The sequence below is a fragment of the Rhopilema esculentum genome, chromosome 14 (genome assembly GCF_057945365.1).
Source record: "Rhopilema esculentum isolate cy_ngs chromosome 14, ASM5794536v1, whole genome shotgun sequence".
NCBI classification, from domain to species: Eukaryota; Metazoa; Cnidaria; class Scyphozoa; order Rhizostomeae; family Rhizostomatidae; genus Rhopilema; species Rhopilema esculentum.
Window position 1 is genome coordinate 6,022,392 of NC_142828.1, and position 22,495 is coordinate 6,044,886.

The 22,495-nt window shown below is 35.9% G+C and overlaps 3 protein-coding genes across 3 annotated transcripts; 2 read left to right on the forward strand and 1 right to left on the reverse strand.

Annotated features, from left to right (window-relative positions):
• Positions 1 to 283: 283 nt before the first annotated feature.
• Positions 284 to 12,746, forward strand: LOC135696037 (ornithine aminotransferase, mitochondrial). The gene is made up of 8 exons (XM_065215300.2): positions 284 to 986; positions 1,183 to 1,305; positions 2,588 to 2,637; positions 2,896 to 2,974; positions 8,195 to 8,248; positions 9,278 to 9,337; positions 10,490 to 10,634; positions 12,082 to 12,746. The coding sequence occupies exons 1-8, from the start codon at positions 369 to 371 to the stop codon at positions 12,243 to 12,245; spliced, it is 1,293 nt and encodes a 430-aa protein (XP_065071372.2). The 5' UTR covers positions 284 to 368; the 3' UTR covers positions 12,246 to 12,746.
• LOC148958545 (uncharacterized) lies at positions 4,657 to 7,327 on the reverse strand. Its single transcript, XM_089112315.1, has one exon. The coding sequence runs from the start codon at positions 6,898 to 6,900 to the stop codon at positions 4,828 to 4,830; it is 2,073 nt and encodes a 690-aa protein (XP_088968441.1). The 5' UTR covers positions 6,901 to 7,327; the 3' UTR covers positions 4,657 to 4,827.
• Positions 12,747 to 13,633: 887 nt separating the features above from the next.
• LOC148958546 (ornithine aminotransferase, mitochondrial-like) lies at positions 13,634 to 21,906 on the forward strand. Its single transcript, XM_089112317.1, has 6 exons — positions 13,634 to 13,692; positions 15,170 to 15,248; positions 17,317 to 17,370; positions 18,225 to 18,284; positions 19,432 to 19,576; positions 21,027 to 21,906. Exons 1-6 carry the CDS (start codon positions 13,649 to 13,651, stop codon positions 21,188 to 21,190), a joined length of 546 nt encoding a protein of 181 aa, XP_088968443.1. The 5' UTR covers positions 13,634 to 13,648; the 3' UTR covers positions 21,191 to 21,906.
• Positions 21,907 to 22,495: the final 589 nt, after the last annotated feature.

The following is a 22,495-nucleotide window of genomic DNA, read 5'->3' on the forward strand; positions in this document are numbered from 1 at the left end:
ACGAATTTCAAAGTGGAGGGGCCAAGTGCTTTTAATCGAACTTGAATTTAGTGCTTCAAAACAGGGCCTCATTGAAAGTATTTTTGCTTAACAAAAAGTGGGGGCATGGCCCCTCCAGCCCCCCTTTCCCCCGGTGGTGTGGGCCCTGAGGGTTGAGACTTGGACTTGAAAAGAAAGAAGAATTTGGTTTAAGTAATTTGATATTCTTCACACTTTTGGAACACGATTTTGGGGGTGTGTTTTGATATATGAATGAGTGCACATGTGATCAGTCTCGTTTTCATGCAGATAGAATTGACCTACACGTTTCATCATTTTGCGAGGAGTTATACTTCCTTTCTGTTTTGATTTGTTTGGGTCGCAAAGTCATGATGTTGTCAAGGTATGCAAAAGCAGCATTTCGTTTGCCAAAAATTTCTCGAAGTTTGAGTGCTTTAGCTGGACCTTCTGCAAAGTCGAAAGCTGTATTTGATCTAGAAGATAAATATGGTGCTCATAACTATGGGCCTATCCCAGTCGCTCTTGCCCGAGGCCAAGGAGTCTTTGTTTGGGATGTTGACGGCAAGCGATACTACGATTTTCTCAGTGCCTACTCAGCTGTTAACCAGGGGCATTGTCATCCAAAGATTGTTGGTGCTTTGAAAGAACAAGCCGACGTCCTGACACTTACTTCACGTGCATTTTACAACGACCAGTTGGGACAGTATGAAAAATACGTCACAGACATGTTCGGGTACGATAAAGTACTGCCAATGAACACTGGTGTTGAGGGTGGGGAAACAGCAGTTAAGCTTGCAAGAAAATGGGCCTATTTAGTTAAAGGTGTTCCTGACTGTCAAGCTAAAGTTGTCTTTGCGGAAAATAATTTCTGGGGAAGGACGTTAGCTGCCTGCTCAAGTTCTAGTGATCCGTCATGTTTTCAGGATTACGGCCCGTACATGCCAGGCTTTCAGTTGGTCCCCTACAACGATTTGGCTGCTGTAGAGGTATCAATCAGCTCAGTATATTTGTACCTATACACACTAACTTTGTACCTAATTGCTACTTCAAATTAATCGATATAATATAGGGTATGTTTTCATTTTGTTGTTGTTTTTAATTAGATAAGGTTTTTTATATTCTCATTATATTTATATTTATGATAAGATAAATGTAGGCTTATAAACACGTCTTGTGTTGTAGGAAGCTATCAAAGACCCAAACACTGCTGCATTCATGGTTGAACCAATTCAAGGAGAAGCTGGGGTATTTGTACCTGATGATGGTTACCTGCAAGGGGTTCGTGACCTTTGTACCAAGTATAATGTGAGTACCAAGTATATCATTTGGGAGATTGGGTTTGTTGTTTCTTTGGCAGCAAAATATACAGAGCCATGAAAGGCTCAGGGTTTAACAAAATCAAAATCAAGTTATATATCACCAAACAACTCGCTTTAGGTACCAAGTTATTTTCCTGAGCTGTTTTTTCTTGTAGTAATCCCATCTTGCATTTGTCAAACATGACAAGGACCACTTTTTGTTTGTCAACAGTGTAAGTACGGCAAGTTCCTTTCCTTGCTGTACTTTGTGGTTTCAGTTTCTGAACACAAAGTGAGCATTCAAAACTGCATCAGCTGCTCTTATGAGACCTTGTTTCGGTATGACCTCCTGCAAAAGTATTGTTAAGCTTTCTCATAGGCCAGAATACAAATTTTCTTCCAATTTGGATGAATTGATTGGTAGCTAGTATGTATAGGATGAGACACAGCATGTAGCTGTGAGAAGTAAATGTAAAAATGAAGGAAATCTTCAATAATAGAAGTCATGCAACCACAAGATAATTAAAGCCTTGAGAAGATTCTAGCTGTACAGTTAGGAAGTTGTCCTAGTTACAAATTTGATAAGGGTATTTAGTTGTTGATAATAGACATAAGCTTTTAAGTCATTACAATCTATTAATTCCCAAGAAAAGTTAGTGTGATGTTTCACATATCCTGCTGATGATATGAGATAATGAACTGTGAGTTCCCTGATGAATAGTATTGTGCTTCTAGCAGAGAGAGATAATACGACATAATTTCAGTCTTAGAGTCTCAAACAAGCTTCTAAGAGGCAAGCAGATAAATATTTTTTATTTAAGGTAACACAAGAGTTTGGCAAAATGATCTAAGGCTTTGTGCAACCACATTTCGAGTCAACTGTGATGGTGACTGCAGCATTGCTTACCTGTCAACTGTTGCCGATCATATGCTCAACGTAGAAACTAACAGTAGATTATTAAGCTAGGGGATGTTCATATTTTTATATGTTGTTTAAACTTCAGTCATCTGTAAAAGCAACAGTTATCTTTGAAAAATTTGTCTTTATAAGATGCATTCAGAGAGGCAGAAAATGCTTTTGGGGCCATAGCTGAAAACTGGAATCTGTTAGCAAATTTGGAATAAATTTTGATTCTGTTGGAATCTAGCATTGGCTGCATCATTTTCTACCTGGAATGTTTGAGGGCTTTAAGTTGGCCTTGAAGCACATAAGCTAGCAACAGCTCTGACTTTTGATTTATAAATATTTGCTCAGCAAGAGCCTCAATATAATTTTTTCTGCTTTGAAGGTACTGTTTATTGCTGATGAGGTTCAAACAGGAATTGCACGAACAGGAAAGTATGTAAAAACTTTTTAATATCCTTGTAGAATAGACACCTTACAGTTCAATGAAATTATCTTATTTTTATTTTGAATTAACAGGAGATCTACCACCTCTAGAAGGGCTTTTTACCCTTTGCCTTGTGTAACAGGCAGCTTATCTTTAAATGGACCATATAAGCATTATATAAAGTTGAAAAAGAATAAGGCAAATTTTTTATGTTTTCCATTGAATTTATAGTTTTAATCTTTATTTAATGACTTTTATTTGTTTAGGCTTCTTTGTTGTGATCATGAAAATGTTAGGCCTGACGTTGTCATTCTTGGCAAAGCCCTGTCAGGAGGTGTTTATCCAGTAAGTGCTGAAGATATTTTTCCTTTGCATAATTGGAAAACATTTTTAGTTATTAATATTCAGAGTTTTTTTTCAATATTGATAACAATGAATAGATATCAAGTCCCGTTATTAGCAATTTCTAGAATAGGTAAAAATGGATGAGATCCTACTTTCATTTGCTATGATCCAGACCTGTCAACTCTTCCGGTTTTGCTGGGAGACTCCAGGTTTTGCTTCATTTCACCCGGTCTCCCGGTTTTTTAAGATTTTTTCCCAGTTTTTCCTTGTCTTTCAGCAAAGGTTTTCTTAGAACAAAAATGACTTTCTTCGCAACAAGTTTTTTGTCAGTGTTTTCAAATTAACAAAAACGTTAAAAACCATTAGGAAGACGCTACCCATGATAATTGTTGTCATTAACTGTTATTCCAAAATGACTTCTTTTGACAGGTATGTTGTCTATAAATTCAACAAATTCCAGGCATCTTCCTGTTTTTTTGCCAAAATTCCGTTTTTCTCAACAAAAAATCTTAAATCTCCAGGTTTTGAAAATTTTAGGTTGACAGGTCTGATGATCCTACAAACTAAGCAGGAGTTTAGTTTGTAGCAAAGCAAATCGATCGCACGCGCACGCATCGGCACACGCATGGCACTGATAATGCGAGTGATTGATCGCACGCATGAGTTGTATATTTGACCGTCGTTTTTGACCTGAATAAAATTGTTTTCATCAACGAAACATTGGAAGTTTTGGTTTTTATAAGCTGAGCAACATCGGCTAATTCTTTAAATAGTGCCTATTTTTCTCTCTATTGTGGCTTATCGCTTTGCTTTGTTCAAATTCTCCCGGAAACATGGCGTTTGCCACGTAGTGTCCAAAACTTTTACCTTTCCTTTTTCGCCATTATCGGGGTAAATATCGATAAAATTGCTCAAAAAAGGGGCTTTTTTATCATAGATGCGAGAGGCAGGCGACGAATAGATCCGCAAAAAGAAGATCTTCCGACAATCAAGGTTAATATCAATCTAGTGATGTAGATAGGAAAATTCATAAAAGGGGCGAGAAATTTAGATTTTCCGACGAAAATTTTATAAGAGCTTTTATTTTTTTCAAAATTTTGTACATTACTTCACGTAAGTCACGTGTCATAAATCATACTACTCGAAGATTTTTCTTGTCTTTTTTCTGAAAAAAGGCATTTTTAAGGACGATGAATAGGTAATCTTACTAAAACTTGTTCTTGCACCAAAACCATGTTTTCTCAAAAACTATAAGTTCTATCAGCTAGAAACTTTTCACAAGTAATAGCCAACTACTCTTCAACAAAATGCCATATATTTCATGACGTCAGAATGCGCATGTATAATTTACGGACCAGAAACTCCGGACCAGTAAAAATACTTTAAGAAAGAATTTGAACTGTGGTGAGCTTTCTAAAGACAAATCACCTATGCAATAATGGAACATATAAAAAATACTCCAGGATGAGCAGAGGAAATTGTTGTTATAGCAACCGTTGCTATGGTAACCAAGAAAAAGGCTTTTTTGGCAATTCAAGTCCAAAGATTGTAACCATCAACTTTTCCTCTGCTCATCCTACAAAGCATCTTGAAAGGTACTTATAGACAAAATTTCAGCTTTCTGCCTAATAGGATAAGGAAATGAGGCTTTCTCAAAGTTCGAAAAGTAAAAAAGCGGAAAATCTAATTTAAAGTTTTACTTCATCGTTTTAAGAGCTAGAAATAGCATAACAGGTCAAATACATGATTCTAGTGAAAAGTTAGGTATTCTGACCTACTGAGTTCTTGATGCTTAGTAATCTATCCAAGATTTAGCCAGAAAATTATCCAAAAAGTAGTAACGTAAGTTTTCTTCAACGTAAACGCTTCCGTGGTGGTTCTGATGTAAACATTACATCGATGTTTTCTTCAGCAACAAATGTTATTTGAGGCTCTTTTGGTTCTTCTCTGTCTTTCTTGAGAATTACATCTGGCACTTTATGGGTACTGAACCCTCCAGACATATAATGCCTTCCAGCCTTTGTTCCCATCTTCTTAGCTTTTCTTAGAAGGCGCCGCCGGTTCAGGTATGAACTACGAGACTGATTTCCAGCATTCTTTATTCTGGTATCATTTAAGGCACGAAAGCCTCTTGCTGTATGCACACCAAAATGTTCTATCCCCATCTCCTCCAAAACACAACCAGCACCAGCAGCTCCCTGGTTCCACTGGATAACTGATGCTGCAGCTGCAGCATCAAGTTTACGCTTCCCACAGAAAACACGTTTTGGGCACTTTGACCACAAAACATTATTAAGAGACTCATTTTGATTCTGAGTTAACCCTTTTAAACAACGCTTTAGAAGGTCTTCTTTTGATAATCTTTCAAAAATTGGCTTCAGCTCTGACCGAAAAACAGCAGGAAGACATTTGTTTCGATTGTACGTTTTGGTTTTGTTTAGTTGGTCTTGTTGCCATTTGCACCATGACAGAGAGCCTTTAGGGCAAAATCTATGTTGGATTTCCAATGCTTCATTTTCCCCAACAATACTATGAAAATATATTGCCCATACTGCATCTTGTGTCATCTTCAAATTGCCTTTATTTGACCTTATTGCATACCCATAGTAGTTTTGCAATGAGTCTATTGCAACATCTGTCAATCTCCCTCGTCCACCAACACTCACACCATCTGGAAGTTTGCTTGCTTTCATTTTATTTTTGTACATTCTCAAGTTTGACCCCATTCTTTTTTGAATATGCCCAATGCAATCTTCCTTGGTGACTAAATAGTCACTGCCATATTTTTTAAAGCAAGCATCTGCTACCTCACCAAAAGACGAAGAATCACCATCTCCAACATATGTTACATATTTCAACTTATGTTTCTCTATAGACCGAAGGAACATTGTCACTGCTGCACTTTTCTCCATTGCCTCTGATGATTTGTTGTGGTTGATACAACATTTATCCTGATGCTTCGCAAACCAATCTTTATACCTTTGAGAATCTTTGTCCCAGTTTCCTTTTGATCTACATTCGAAACAAATTTTTGACTTCACTTCCAAATCTAGCACCTCCCCTGTCTCAACTGCCAAAACAAAGACAACACCAAGTAAAGATGAATGACCATATCGTTTTTGCCATGTCCCATCTACAGAGACACTGACTGGAAATACATCATCCTCAATGTCTAGGTCTTCATGTGAAGGAGACATCTTTTTCAAAGCTCTTTTCAAATTTTTGGCAGCTTTCTCTAAGGATTTTTCTACAACAGTACTGTAGCACTGCTCAATCTTGTTAATTGTGTCAGAGTAAGCATTTTTCGAAACTGGTGGTGGTAAATTCAATAAAGAGCACAGTTTTTTTAAACTTGTGTGTCCATTTCCTGTCTCTAGACCACCTTGAATAAGGCGAATATTTACCTCTGACCTTCTACCACCATCTTTAACATAATTGCTGGTATGAAAAATAGATGAATTCTGACAGTTTGTGCACAGTAACAAAAGTTCTTCATCAAGCCCTTTACGTGCCAAGTCATTTTGGAAAAGCTCCAATTTTCCTTTTGCTGACCTACATGATGCACATACTGCAGCTGTAGTTAAAATGTTCTGCAAATTTTCAATGGTTACCAGTTTGTTACCATATGCTTTAATATATTGGCTGCTGTTGTGGCCCTCCTTAGCACTACTTGTTGTTGGTGTGGATTTGTTAATTCCCAGCTGAAATCCTTTGGCTCTTGTTATTGTCTCCTCTCTTTCGACCTCCAATAAAGGGCAGTTATTATCAATCTTCTCAAAAGATCTATTTAACTTCTCTGTTGAAGAAGAACTTGCTGGGCCTAAATCTTCCGAATTTGACTCATGTTCCTGTTCTTGTTTCCGTTTACCACTGAACACTCTTTTCCGTTTTTTTCTGTAGATAGTATTCTTTTTTTTCCCAGGCATGACAAACTGAAGAATTTCAACTAGTTTCAAAAAACGCACAAATGTTATTTCAGCGAATAGTAGAAACGTAAAAAGTGAAGCGTGTCAGTGTCCTCTCGAGGCAGTCGGCAATCTTTTCGACAAGTACTTCATGTTATAGGTGCACAAACATAATTCAACTCAATTTATAAACTTATAAAACCCCAAAAACGACAAATTTAGCCCTGGAAAGTCGGTTGACACCCCAATCATTTCCTTAGCAACCACATTTCATGCGTTGCTAGGCAGGGTAGCTATAATAAAACATAGTTTTATAGGTGAAAAGATATTTTTTTTGCAAAATAGATATCGAGAACTTAAAACCTAATACTTGAACTACAATTTTATACCAGAAACCCAGATTTGAAGAAAACAAATTTCTTTAACATATTTTACCTATTCATCGTCCTTAAGTTCTATACCTTATTGAAAGAGATTGCCAATCTGATTCAGAACAACAAAAGAGATCGCCATATTCAGCTTTAAAATATTTTCTCTCAAAATGTAACATTTGGATTTAAATAGACAAACCATGTAAAATTCCGATCAGATCAGAAGTTTTCCGACAAAACAGCAGTTGAGCTGTACTGGGGGGGTTGCCCCGCCCCTTGACCCCCCTTTATCGACGCCACTGTATCAATCAATATTTCTCTATAGTTGCCCTGTAACGTAGAATGTTCTCGGAATGAACACAGCAGAAACACTCAAGCTCTATGCAAATTGCCCGTAAAGTGATGTATTCTGTTTTGAAATAAAATTGGTTAAAAGTAACAAAATTATGCTCATAAACAGTAAAACATTTTAAACGAATGAACGAATTTAAGCTAGTTTAAAGGGCGTGGTTTGAAGGTTTAAAGGAGCCTACTTCTCCGCTTTGGTCCCAGGGCCTCCGGTTCTCTAGGCAGCCCTGCGTGCAAGTCTGGAACCGTGACAAAACGGTCGTGGTTTGCCCTTTCGTTTACGCTGGCACTCTGGAACCGAGCTAATTTTTCTCTGCCATCCGGAATGGTTTTGACTTTGTTACGAAAGAGAACGAATTTTGTATCGTCGCCGTTCCATTTTTAAACAGGACTGTGTAAACGGGGTCCGAAATAGCCTGATTTTTAAGAGTGTGAATCGCGCGCATGAAAGAAATAATGCATGTGGTTTGTCACATGCCTGGTGATTTCCTTATGACGAGGACTGGGAGCCATTGATGTAGTGTTTTTTTTAATTTTGCAGTCTCAATGTTCAATCTATTCTGGCCCTATATTATTGGTTTTCATTTTCTTAAAAGGTTTCAGCCATACTTGCAGATGATGAAGTCATGTTAACAATCAAACCAGGAGAGGTTAGTAGTAGTTTGCTAAACAAAGGCATGCCAGTGACACTAAAACCTTGTAAAAATATATTTATACAACTTTTTGAATATATTTGCTTAAATTGCGCCACTTAGCTAGAACAACGTAACTTAGACACTCCGTTGGAGAAAGAGGAGAGACAAATGAAACAGGGAAGTGCCCCAATTCATCGTAACAACATGCTTTTTGTAAGCAAGTCTAACAATTCTAGACTCAAACTAGGGCCACCGAGAGGGATGCAAACTCATCTTAAAATATGATGCATAAAAACATGGTAATTACAAATAACATCTGTATTTGGGAAGTTTGACAATGGTTTACGAATGTGAATAAAAAGTTAATAAAGAAAATGTTATCCATTTTAAATCCATATTAAGCGCATTTTAGGTTTATTTCTTTGGTTAGAAAAGGTCCCAAGCATTGTACCTGCCCAGGTTCGAACAAACGAATCGTGGTTTTTTTATTCACGACGGAAATCTCATATTCCAGTTGTGGTTTTTTTTTCAAAAAGTTTAATTTCACAAGTCATTAAAACACATCTAAAATAATTTTTCTCACTTTAAAGAGTCGCAAACTTGTAACATGTCATAAAGTGTTTTGACGTATTTCTGAATATTTAATTCAAACCCCGCTGAATTGGCAAGACCTGTTACTCTTCTCGACTTTATCCTGCATAATTAAGTTATTTTCTGACTCTGATTATGTGGTTTGTTGGTTGTTAAGGTTATAATGGTTTTTTTGGACTCAAAAGTTTACTGCAGTTTCTTTACAAAAAACTAATGAATGTTAGGCAAATCTCATCACAGAACTTAAGATTTTCATTTGATTATCGAGGGGATCTATCTTAGTGCCCCTTTTCAGCTACTGTCTGTCTCCCATACATTTAAAATTTTCACTCACTTTTTAACGTGGCTTATAATGTATGCACTGAATGTTGGAATAAACAATATGTTTTAGTCTAGCCTAGCCTTTCGGTGTATTTAATCATTTATTAAACATTGCCAACCATATCATTACAGCATGGCTCAACATTTGGTGGAAATCCAATTGCTTGCAAAGTTGCAATGGCTGCACTTGACGTAAGTGACTTCAACGTACTTACAACGTTTTACAGCAATAGATTCGTATAATTCTAACTTCGAAAATGTACAATGGTTTAGCTTGATAACAAATGAAAGCCGCTCTTGAATAGAAGCTGCATGTTCAAATTAGATAAAAGACGCTGTTTTATATTTTGAAAAGAAGTTGGCACGGCTAAGCTTGTCTGACTATCTGTGTGTTGTCTATGTTCTGGTGATACACTCTATAGAAGTCTTTTTAGCTGTTGAGATTTACCCTCGTCGCATAAATATTTTCATGGCACTGTGCATCTCTCCATGGGAATTATCAGCAATTAATTGAATCGTCCTACGACACCATGCCAAAATGGAAAAAAATTGTCACATGCGTGACAATGTCATATGAAATGTTTGACAATCGTTAAAGAAATGATAAATTCTAGATCGATTCTGTCGTGTGACATGGTGACCATCCAAGGAAGCGTGCATTATTTCTGAGACACAAATATCATATGGCAGTGTTCGATATTTAGCCAACAACTTTTTGTTTCGTATGTTGTTCAACACAAACGATGAAACATTATTATATGTTACATGACATTGTTGACACACGAAAGAAAATGTTTTTACATTAGTTTTGTGAATTGAAATTGCCCTGGGCTTGCAGTAATTATTTGCGACATGCTCGAAGATCATTAAACATTTTGATAAATTTTTTCATATCACATGGTAAACAAACCTTGGAAACTCTCTGGGCTATACTCGAAAGCACGAATGTCATATGACAATATTCGATAGTCTGTTTCCGGGCTCTGTGATTTATGACTCTGGAACAAGCTTTTCTTCAGAACCGTATTACCATCTTTAGTCATGCAGTTATTTTAACACTTAAAACATATTTGCAAATTCCTTCCTCCAACGAAAAGTATCGCCGATTGTAGAACATTTTTTGCTATTTTAAACTTGGCTTTTGATGCAATACTTTGTTGATATATTGTTGCTCATTCAAGATCTGCTGCTTTTGTCTGCAGAGATTTTTCTTGCTTTCCTTAGGTGAATTATGATGAAAATAGTTGTTACTCCTTTAGTATATTTTTTGGTTGATAGAAAAAATCAATTTCCAAAATTTCCAAGAATCCCATTAGAAATTATAAAATGATTTTTCTTTTACAGGTGGTGAAAGAAGAGAAACTTGCTGAAAATGCAGAGCGCCTTGGCAACATCTTGCGTGCTGAGCTTGGCAAACTGCCGAAAGATGTTGTAACCGACGTAAGAGGGAAGGGTCTGCTAAATGCCATTGTGATCAAGGACACACCTGGTAAGCATGCAAAGAATTTTATAATAATATTAGATATTAGAGGCAGTGAATCTTGTGCTTCAGGCTGGAGCATGTTGCTATATCTAGTTTTTAGGAGAGGATGGTGGCAACCAACAATTTTTTCTTGAACTTTTTTAGATGCATTGATGCACCCATTACTTTAAAGGGAAATTTTTTATAAGAAAAGTAGTATTTGGACAGGCAAAAACATGTCGTTTCTCATACTGGATGAAAAACTACGAAGGAATGTGAAAAATTAAAGTTCTTTCATATTTATTTGATCACAAAGATCAAGTTTTGATACTCTGATCCTTTCCATGTATAAAAAGTTCAAACAACACTTTTCATCATTTGTTTCAAATTGTTCTTTGTTAATCATCTTCTGGCATCTTTATAACTCTATGCACTTGCTCCAAGTAATTCAAAGAAACGACACGAAGAAAGAATTAAGAAATTGCTAAGGAATTTTCCGTACTCAAGTTAGGCCGTCAGTTTTGGAATTTCCAGTGCTGAGCCTAAGCCGAAATTCTCTATGAAATTGACTGTATCGAAGATGTTATCCATTTAAATTTTACAGAGAGTCAAAGATTTTCAAGATTCAAGGAAATATGTAATTTCCATCGATCATCGTTTCATATAGCTCTTTTGGAATTTGTTTAAATCGCCTGTTTAGATTAGCTCAGAAGATCCCAACATGTCTACACCCAAATAGTTCGTTTACTCTCCACGATTCTTCAATTGAATGTGAGAAGTTGGTTGTGGCTGGTCGGCCAAAGAAATTGGCCAATCAAATGCTCCAATCTTCCCCTCGGGTTACTTTCAACCTGCGCCTGGATGTTTATTCCGGATTACTTTTTTCGGCGCGTTACCTTTCTGTTTTCTATCTTTTTCTGTTTCTGTAATGATGTGCCTCTGCTTTTGCCTTCGAATCCAGAGCTAGGAAATTCTAACTAAAGAAATTACTTTCGCTCAACTTTTTTTCAATATTTGGGATATTATTCAGCGAGTTTGACCGGTTTTTGTTTTTCTGTTCTGAAAGGGAGGAATATATGCGTTTCAATAATTGTAAACTGTCGTTCGGCTAATGGAGTTTTGGTTAAATAAGGTACAGATTATCAAGAAAGTGTAACAATAAGCCTTTGGTACTTAAAGTTGAAAATTGCACGGAAAAGCGGAAACGTGACACACTTAGGTACTTTTCGCCCGATATATGCTCTAAGAATTTTCGTATTAAAGGTACTTTGGTATGATATTTTTCCGATTTTTGGTGCTGTTTTTAAATTTTTCAGCTACTAAGAAAGCCTGTACATAAATCTTAATAGGCCTGTGTTTTTATGGATTGTGCTTACATCATCACCCATTTTACTTATCGCAGTTACGACGTGTAAAAGGTGTGCTAGTTCCAAACCTCCTTTCACATTGTTGATTACGCCGAAATCTTTTTCAGATTATGATGCTTGGAAAATATGCTTACAACTCCGCGATAATGGGTTGTTAGCCAAACCTACGCATGGAGATAAGATCAGATTTGCACCACCTCTTACCATCACAGAAGAGCAGCTTAGAGAGTGTATTGGCATCATATCTGAAACCATTATGTCCTTTAATTAGAGATGTCTTACAATGTTAATGACCTCTATTTATTAACGTTTTAGTGGATTTAGTTGCACTAGGCAAAAAAATTGGCCCTTTTTTGAGAATCATTAAAAGAAAATTTAAAATTTTGAGAATCCTTTAGCTGACCATACATTCAACAAGGCGTAAAATGAGGCATTGCTTAAATTCTTCATACAAATTAAACTATAAAATAAACATTGAAACGTACACTAGTAAGGAATCTATTTATTAATGCATTTGTAGCTTTAATAAATTTGTCTCTTCTAGTATCTTTTGAACGAAAGATGAAATAGGTTGTTGGCTATTGTTAGACGAAGAAATGTTAAGGATATTGTATCTGGTAAAACTTGAAAATTCATTAACATGTGTATTTATGGCAATTGCATTGTGTTTTGAAATTGGAAAATCGATATTACTGTAACCTGTACCATTGTCGCTCTTTTAAGTTAAAAGTTTTTCATGAGAAATGAGAAATGCTTTGTTGGAGGAAAATAATTTGTATTTTTTGCATCCTTTTAATAGAGTCTTTTCGACTTAAAATAAAGCTTATTGTTTTCAGATGCATCTTTGCATGCCGAATTATATTTGTAAAAACGGAATTTGGAAATTCATTTTATGCATTAGTAATTAACGATAGGTTCTTATACCTATTATCGCTTGTTTAAAATTGCAATATTTTCTAAAATATAATTGCACAAAACAATGTTTGGAAGGGGGGTCTGCGGCGTAGGCTAAAAACAATGGAGACACGGACTGTTTTCGATGGGGATACGAACAAAAGAAGAGAAAAAGACAATCTTAAATGAGAGTGAAAATGAGACTCCAAAAATAAGAATCGTCCTAACGCAATTTAATAACGTAAAATATTGTTTGCTACAATTCAAAGAGATCAGTCATAAGCTATTTTTTGTTAAATTAAATGTTTACAGGCAACAGGATTTTAAAGATAATTAATAGAGAGTGCGGGAAAATAACCGACCCGAGCGAGGCTCGAACTCACGACCCCTGACTTTGTACGTCAAGTGCTTTAAGGTAGTATGATCAGCCACATTTAACTTCAGCGCCTTCGGGTTAATCTGGTGCAAATAACGTTAATACTTTCTTTCTTGCTTTAACCTTTCTTAAAGCCTCTTACCCTATGTCGAATAAATCTGAAAACATTAGGCCATTCTTGGTATTTCACTTTGTCCCCTTTTCATTTGGTGGGTGGGCAAAGTGAAATTCCTGCTTTCACGCGTGACACTTGTCTCTTGGGACCCCAACACCTGAGTCGAAAAGCATTTTACTTTTCGCACTGATGTTGTTAAGATTCTTTCGTTCGCTTTCTGCGGATACTCAAGTTATTCTGGGATTATTTTGGAGAATTCTTGTTAAACTGTGTTGGAATATGCACAAAGATGTTTCTCTTGATAATCCTACAGAGTTCACCCGGAATTCCAAGGTAAGGCGAGTTTGTTCACAATTTCTTTTCACGATTCTGCTCTTTTGAATTTGTTTTGATTGCCAGTCACACGACTGGACGTGGGTTTAGAAAAATTTGCCAATGTTACACTATAAATACATTGTTAATAGTTCTACAGATTATTATTGGAGACAGCGTTAGGCTAGAGTTGAAAAGACGCCTCAGCCTTCTCCAAACGAAACTATGGCCTACTTGCCTTCCTCAAAATTTTATTGGAATAAAAGTTTCTTTGAAATGGAATTTAAACTATGTTTTGGCCCTTAAGCTTTGTCTTTCAAACAAAAAGAAAATTCAAAAACAACAGTAAATTTCTCCCACTTTATAATTTCTTTTCAAGTTGACCTTCCTCAAAACTAGTTGAACGTCAGCCATGGAACCGTAATATTTTCTGGACACTGCGTTTGACAGAGCATTACACCCGTCGAGACACTTAAGCTTGTATTTGCATTGTTTCTAGTATATTCTTTGAACTTAAATCGATAAATAGGGTACTGCAAAGGGTCAGTGGATAACTGGGGAATTGCTAGTTACAAGGGTTCCTAATGATGCCTTTTTCTTAAGATTTCAGTAGGACAAGACCCTATTCCCCCTGGAACCAACCACACCTTTTGTGATGCCAGAGAGCTTGCTGGAAACAATGGGATGTCAACTGTCTTTATCTCTAGGGTACTGTGCATCTTCCCCCATGAGCAAAGTATTAGTCTTGTGGGAGGAATCGTCAATTGTTCTTAAAAATCTTAGATATGAAACCTCAAAGTTTGCTCTCAAATCTTCTTTTAGTACCTTGAAATGCCGTATCTCGTGAATCCTTTTACTTTTTAAATAAGGGTCAGTTTTATAATAAGATTCACGTAGATCGCATTTCCAGTATCGAACTCAACGTCAAAAAGGTAAATTGAAATGTTGCAGATTTCACGAAGAGTTTTTCGTTGATATTTCCGTATTTTAAGACGAAAATTTTGGCTTTACCCTTACGTTACACAACATATTTCTTCCGAAAAAGCAATATTTGGTGTTCTAGTCATCTTTAAAGCTGTTCTGTAGTGCTTTTTCGGGTTGCATGGTTTAAATTTGAAAATTTAAAAAAACCTTTTGCATAACGTCATCATTAAATCATTCTGTATGTATTGGTGTGCTGATTAAGAATACCTACGTTCCATTTTTATCGGTACTTATAAGCGAATAAAACAAAACAGAATTATTTCTTTATACATATTTCTTAGCGTAGAGTTTTCGATCTATGTTCTGACGTTTTAAACTTTGAAGATTGTCAGACGAAAAGCTTTAGTTTACTAAACGTTTGCTTTTTTCAAAGCTATTTATAAATTATTGTTATCCTTAGCCTTGTGGACCATATAAGCATTATATAAAGTTGAAAAAGAAAAAGGCAAATTTTTTATGTTTTCCATTGAATTTATAGTTTTAATCTTTATTTAATGACTTTTTATTTGTTTAGGCTTCTTTGTTGTGATCATGAAAATGTTAGGCCCGACGTTGTCATTCTTGGTAAAGCCCTGTCTGGAGGTGTTTATCCAGTAAGTGCTGAAGATATTTTTCCTTTTCATGATTGGAAAACATTTTTAGTTATTAATATTCAGAGTTTATTTTCAATATTGATAACAATGCATAGATATCAAGTCCCGTTATTAGCAATTTCTAGAATAGATAAAAATGGATGAGATCCTACTTCCATTTGCTATGATTTAGACCTGTCAACTCTCCAGGTTTTGCCGGGAGACTCCAGGTTTTCCTTGCTTTCTCCCGGTTTTTTATGATTTTCTCCCTGTTTTTCCTTGTCTTTCAGCAAAGGTTTGCTTAGAACAAAAATGATTGAAATGACTTTCTTCGCAACAAAGTTTTTTGTCAGTGTTTTCAAATTAACAAAAACGTTAAAAACCATTAGGAAGACGCTACCCATGATAATTGTTGTCATTAACTGTTTGTCCAAAATGACTTCTTTTGAGAGGTATGTTGTCTATAAATTCAACAAATTCGAGGCATCTCCCTGTTTTTTGCCAAATCTCCGTTTTTCTCAACAAAAAATCTGATATCTCCAGGTTTTGAAAATTTTAGGTTGACAGGTCTGATGATCCTACAAACTAAGTAGGGGCCCAGTCTTCGACATTTAATGCGTGCGACCGCACGCGCACGCATCGGCGCACGCATGGCACCGATAATGCGAGTGATTGATCGCACGCATGAGTTGTATATTTGACCGTCGTTTTTGACCTGAATAAAATTGTTTTCATCAACGAAACATTTGAAATTCTGTTTTTCATAATCTGAGCAACATCGGCTAATTCTTTAAATAGTGCCTATTTTTCTCTCTATTGTGGCTTATCGCTTTGTTTGCTCCAATTCTCCCGGAAACATGGCGGTTGCCACGTAGTGTCCAAAACTTTTACCTTCCCTTTTTCGCCATTATCGGGGTAAATATCGATAAAATTGCTCAAAAAAGGGGCTTTTTTATCATAGACGCGAGAGGCAGGCGACGAACAGACCCGCAAAAAGAAGATCTTCCGACAATCGAGGTTAATATCAATCTAGTGATGTAGATAGGAAAATTTATAAAAGGGGCGAGAAATTTAGATTTTCCGACAAAAATTTTATAAGAGCTTTTATTTTTTCAAAATTTTGTACATTACTTCACGTAAGTCACGTGTCATTAATCATACTACTCGAAGATTTTTCTTGTCTTTTTTCTGAAAAAAGGCATTTTTAAGTTCTATACCTTATTGAAAGAGATTGCCAATCTGATTCAGAACAACAAAAGAGATCGCCATATTCAGCTTTAAAATATTTTCTCTCAAAATGTAACATTTGGATTTAAATAGACAAACCATGTAAATTTCCGATCGGATCAGAAGTTTTCCGACAAAACAGCAGTTGAGCTGTACTGTGGGGGGTTGCCTCGCCCCTTGACCCCCCTTTATCGACGCCACTGTATCAATCAATATTTCTCTATAGTTGCCCTGTAACGTAGAATGTTCTCGGAATGAACACAGCAGAAACACTCAAGCTCTATGCAAATTGCCCGTAAAGTGATGTATTCTGTTTTGAAATAAAATTGGTTAAAAGTAACAAAATTATGCTCATAAACAGTAAAACATTTTAAACGAATGAACGAATTTAAGCTAGTTTAAAGGGCGTGGTCCCAAAGATTTTCTGCTCGCTTCGCTCGCAGGGGCCTATTTCTCCGCTTTGGCCCCAGGGCCTCCAGTTCTCTAGGCAGCCCTGCGTGCAAGTCTGGAACCGTGACAAAACGGTCGTGGTTCGCCCTTTCGTTTACGCTGGCACTCTGGAACCGAGCTAATTTTTCTCTGCCATCCGGAATGGTTTTGACTTTGTTACGAAAGAGAACGAATTTTGTATCGTCGCCGTTCCGTCTTTAAACAGGACTGTGTAAACAGGGTCAGAAATAGCCTGAATTTTGAGAGTGTGAATCGCGCGCATGAAAGAAATAATGCATGTGGTTTGTCACATGCCTGGTGATTTCCTTATGACGAGGACTGGGAGCCATTGATGTAGTGTTTTTTTTAATTTTGCAGTCTCAATGTTCAATCTATTCTGGCCCTATATTATTGGTTTTCATTTTCTTAAAAGGTTTCAGCCATACTTGCAGATGATGAAGTCATGTTAACAATCAAACCAGGAGAGGTTAGTAGTAGTTTGCTTAACAAAGGCATGCCAGTGACACTAAAACCTTGTAAAAATTTTTTTTATACAACTTTTTGAATAAATTTGCTTAAAGTGCGCCACTTAGCTAGAACAACGTTACTTAGACACTCCGTTGGAGAAAGAGGAGAGACAAATGAAACAGGGAAGTGCCCTGATTTATGAAAATGTTATCCATTTTAAATCCATATTAAGCGCATTTTAGGTTTATTTCTTTGGTTAGAAAAGGTCCCAAGCATTGTACCTGCCCAGGTTCGAACAAACGAATCGTGGTTTTTTTTGTTCACGACGGAAATCTCATATTCCAGTTGTGGTTTTTTTTCAAAAAGTTTAATTTCACAAGTCATTAAAACACATCTAAAATAATTTTTCGCACTTTAAAGAGTCGCAAACTTGTAACATGTCATAAAGTGTTTTGACGTATTTCTGAACATTTAATTCAAACCCTGCTGAATTGGCAAGACCTGTTACTCTTCTCAACTTTATCCTGCATAATTAAGTTCTTCTCTGACTCTGATTATGTGGTTTGTTGGTTGTCAAGGTTATAATGGTTTCTTAGACTTAAAAGTTTACTGCAGTTTCTTTGCAAAAAACTAATGAATGTTAGGCAAATCTCATCACAGAACTTAAGATTTTCATTTGATTATCGAGGGGATCTATCTTAGTGCCCCTTTTCAGCTAGTGTCTGTCTCCCATACATTTAAAATTTTCACTCACTTTTTAACGTGGCTTTTAATGTATGCACTGAATGTTGGAATAAACAATATGTTTTAGTCTAGCCTAGCCTTTCGGTGTATTTAATCATTTATTAAACATTGCCAACCATATCATTACAGCATGGCTCAACATTTGGTGGAAATCCAATTGCTTGCAAAGTTGCAATGGCTGCACTTGACGTAAGTGACTTTAACGTACTTACAACGTTTTACAGCAATAGATTCGTATAATTCTAACTTCGAAAATGTACAATGGTTTAGCTTGATAACAAATGAAAGCCGCTCTTGAATAGAAGCTGCATGTTCAAATTAGATAAAAGACGCTGTTTTATATTTTGAAATGGCACGGCTAAGCTTGTCTGACTATCTGTGTGTTGTCTATGTTCTTGTGATACACTCTATAGAAGTCTTTTTAGCTGTTGAGATTTACCCTCGTCGCATAAATATTTTCATGGCACTGTGCATCTCTCCATGGGAATTATCAGCAATTAATTGAATCGTCCTACGACACCATGCCAAAATGGAAAAAAAATTGTCACATGCGTGACAATGTCATATGAAATGTTTGACAATCGTTAAAGAAATGATAAATTCTAGATTGATTCTGTCGTGTGACATGGTGACCATCCAAGGAAGCGTGCATTATTTCTGAGACAGAAATATCATATGGCAGTGTTCGATATTTAGCCAACAACTTTTTGTTTCGTATGTTGTTCAACACAAACGATGAAACATTATTATATGTTACATGACATTGTTGACACACGAAAGAAAATGTTTTTACATTAGTTTTGTGAATTGAAATTGCCATGGGCTTGCAGTAATTATTTGCGTCATGCTCGAAGATCATTAAACATTTTGATAAATTGTTTCATATCACATGGTAAACAAACCTTGGAAACTTTCTGGGCTATACTCGAAAGCACGAATGTCATATGACAATATTCGATAGTCTGTTTCCGGGCTCTGTGATTTATGACTCTGGAACAAGCTTTTCTTCAGAACCGTATTACCATCTTTAGTCATGCAGTTATTTCAACACTTAAAACATATTTGCAAATTCCTTCCTCCAACGAAAAGTATCGCCGATTGTAGAAAATTTTTTGCTATTTTAAACTTGGCTTTTGATGCAATACTTTGTTGATATATTGTTGCTCATTCAAGATCTGCTGCTTTTGTCTGCAGAGATTTTTCTTGCTTTCCTTAGGTGAATTATGATGAAAATAGTTGTTACTCCTTTAGTATATTTTTTGGTTGATATAAAAAATCAATTTCCAAAATTTCCAAGAATCCCATTAGAAATTATAAAATGATTTTTCTTTTACAGGTGGTGAAAGAAGAGAAACTTGCTGAAAATGCAGAGCGCCTTGGCAACATCTTGCGTGCTGAGCTTGGCAAACTGCCGAAAGATGTTGTAACCGACGTAAGAGGGAAGGGTCTGCTAAATGCCATTGTGATCAAGGACACACCTGGTAAGCATGCAAAGAATTTCATAATAATATTAGATATTAGAGGCAGTGAATCTTGTGCTTCAGGCTGGAGCATGTTGCTACATCTAGTTTTTAGGAGAGGATGGTGGCAACCAACAATTTTTTCTTGAACTTTTTTAGATGCATTGATGCACCCATTACTTTAAAGGGAAATTTTTTATAAGAAAAGTAGTATTTGGACAGGCAAAAACATTCGGAATTTCTCATACTGGATGGAAAACTACGAAGGAATGTGAAAAATTAAAGTTCTTTCATATTTATTTGATCACAAAGATCAAGTTTTGATACTCTGATCCTTTCCATGTATAAAAAGTTCAAACAACACTTTTCATCATTTGTTTCAAATTGTTCTTTGTTAATCATCTTCTGGCATCTTTATAACTCTATGCACTTGCTCCAAGTAATTCAAAGAAACGACATGAAGAAAGAATTAAGAAATTGCTAAGGAATTTTACGTACTCAAGTTAGGCCGTCAGTTTTGGAATTTCCAGTGCTGAGCCTAAGCCGAAATTCTCTATGAAACTGAGTGTATCGAAGATGTTATCCATTTAAATTTTACAGAGAGTCAAAGATTTTCAAGATTCAAGTAAATATGTAATTTCCATCGATCATCGTTTCATATAGCTCTTTTGGAATTTGTTTAAATCGCCTGTTTAGATTAGCTCAGAAGATCCCAACATGTCTACACCCAAATAGTTCGTTTACTCTCCACGATTCTTCAATTGAATGTGAGAAGTTGGTTGTGGCTGGTCGGCCAAAGAAATTGGCCAATCAAATGCTCCAATCTTCCCTTCGGGTTACTTTCAACCTGCGCCTGGATGTTTATTCCGGATTACTTTTTTCGGCGCGTTACCTTTCTGTTTTCTATCTTTTTCTGTTTCTGTAATGATGTGCCTCTGCTTTTGCCTTCGAATCCAGAGTTAGGAAATTCTAACTAAAGAAATTACTTTCGCTCATCTTTTTTTCCAATATTTGGGATATTATTCAGCGAGTTTGACCGGTTTTTGTTTTTCTGTTCTGAGAGGAAGGAATATATCCATTTCAATAATTGTAAACTGTCGTTCGGTTAATGGAATTTTGGTTAAATAAGGTACAGATTATCAAGAAAGTGTAACAATAAGCCTTTGGTACTTAAAGTTGAAAATTGCACGGAAAAGCGGAAACGTGACACACTTAGGTACTTTTCGCCCGATATATGCTCTAAGAATTTTCGTATTAAAGGTACTTTGGTATGATATTTTTCCGATTTTTGGTGCTGTTTTTAAATTTTTCAGCTACTAAGAGAGCCTGTACATAAATCTTAATAGGCCTGTGTTTTTATGGATTGTGCTTACATCATCACCTATTTTACTTATCGCAGTTACGACGTGTAAAAGGTGTGCTAGTTCCAAACCTCCTTTCACATTGTTGATTACGCCGAAATCTTTTTCAGATTATGATGCTTGGAAAATATGCTTACAACTCCGCGATAATGGGTTGTTAGCCAAACCTACGCATGGAGATAAGATCAGATTTGCACCACCTCTCACCATCACAGAAGAGCAGCTTAGAGAGTGTATTGGCATCATATCTGAAACCATTATGTCTTTTAATTAGAGATGTCTTACAATGTTAATGACCTCTATTTATTAACGTTTTAGTGGATTTAGTTGCACTAGGCAAAAAAGTTGACCCTTTTTTTGAGAATCATCAAAAGCAAATTTTTCGAAAGACTTGATTTTCTGAACCAAAAAATTAAATCTAGATGTGAAACTTAAAGTATTGTTTGGGGACTCACCAGTTTGGGGACTTTACTTTGGACTCAATGCCTTTTGTGGGACCTATCAGAAATCTTAAATTTATAGGAAGCTAATATTTTGTTCTGTATTTTGTTAGTAGATAACGTAAAGAAAGGTTTTCCCGTTAGAAGAAAATTGAAATTTTTGAGAATCCTTTAGCTGACCATACATTCAACAAGGCGTAAAATGAGGCATTGCTTAAATTCTTCATACAAATTAAACTATAAAAATGAACATTGAAACGTACACTAGTAAGGAATCTATTTATTAATGCATTTGTAGCTTTAATAAATTTGTCTCTTCTATTATCTTTTGAACGAAAGATGAAATAGGTTGTTGGCTATTGTTAGACGAAGAAATGTTAAGGATATTGTATCTGGTAAAACTTGAAAATTCATTAACATGTGTATTTATGGCAATTGCATTGTGTTTTGAAATTGGAAAATCGATATTACTGTAACCTGTACCATTGTCGCTCTTTTAAGTTAAAAGTTTTTCATGAGAAATGAGAAATGCTTTGTTGGAGGAAAATAATTTGTATTTTTTGCATCCTTTTAATAGAGTCTTTTCGACTTAAAATAAAGCTTATTGTTTTCAGATGCATCTTTGCATGCCAAATTAGATTTGTAAAAACGGAATTTGGAAATTCATTTTATGCATTAGTAATTAACGATAGGTTCTTATACCTATTATCGCTTGTTGAAAATTGCAATATTTTCTAAAATATAATTGCACAAAACAATGTTTGGAAGGGGGGTCTGCGGCGTAGGCTAAAAACAATGGAGACACGGACTGTTTTCGATAGGGATACGAACAAAAGAAGAGAAAAAGACAATCTTAAATGAGAGTGAAAATGAGACTCCCAAAATAAGAATCGTCCTAACGCAATTTAATAACGCAAAATATTGTTTGCTAAAATTCAAAGAGATCAGTCATAAACTATTTTTTCTTAAATTAAATGTGATTTAAGGTAGTATGATCAGCCACATTTAACTTCAGCGCCTTCGGGTTAATCTGGTGCAAATATCGTTAATACTTTCTTCCTTGCTTTAACCTTTCTTAAAGCCTCTTACCCTATGTCGAAAAAATCTGAAAACATTAGGCCAGTCTTGGTATTTCACTT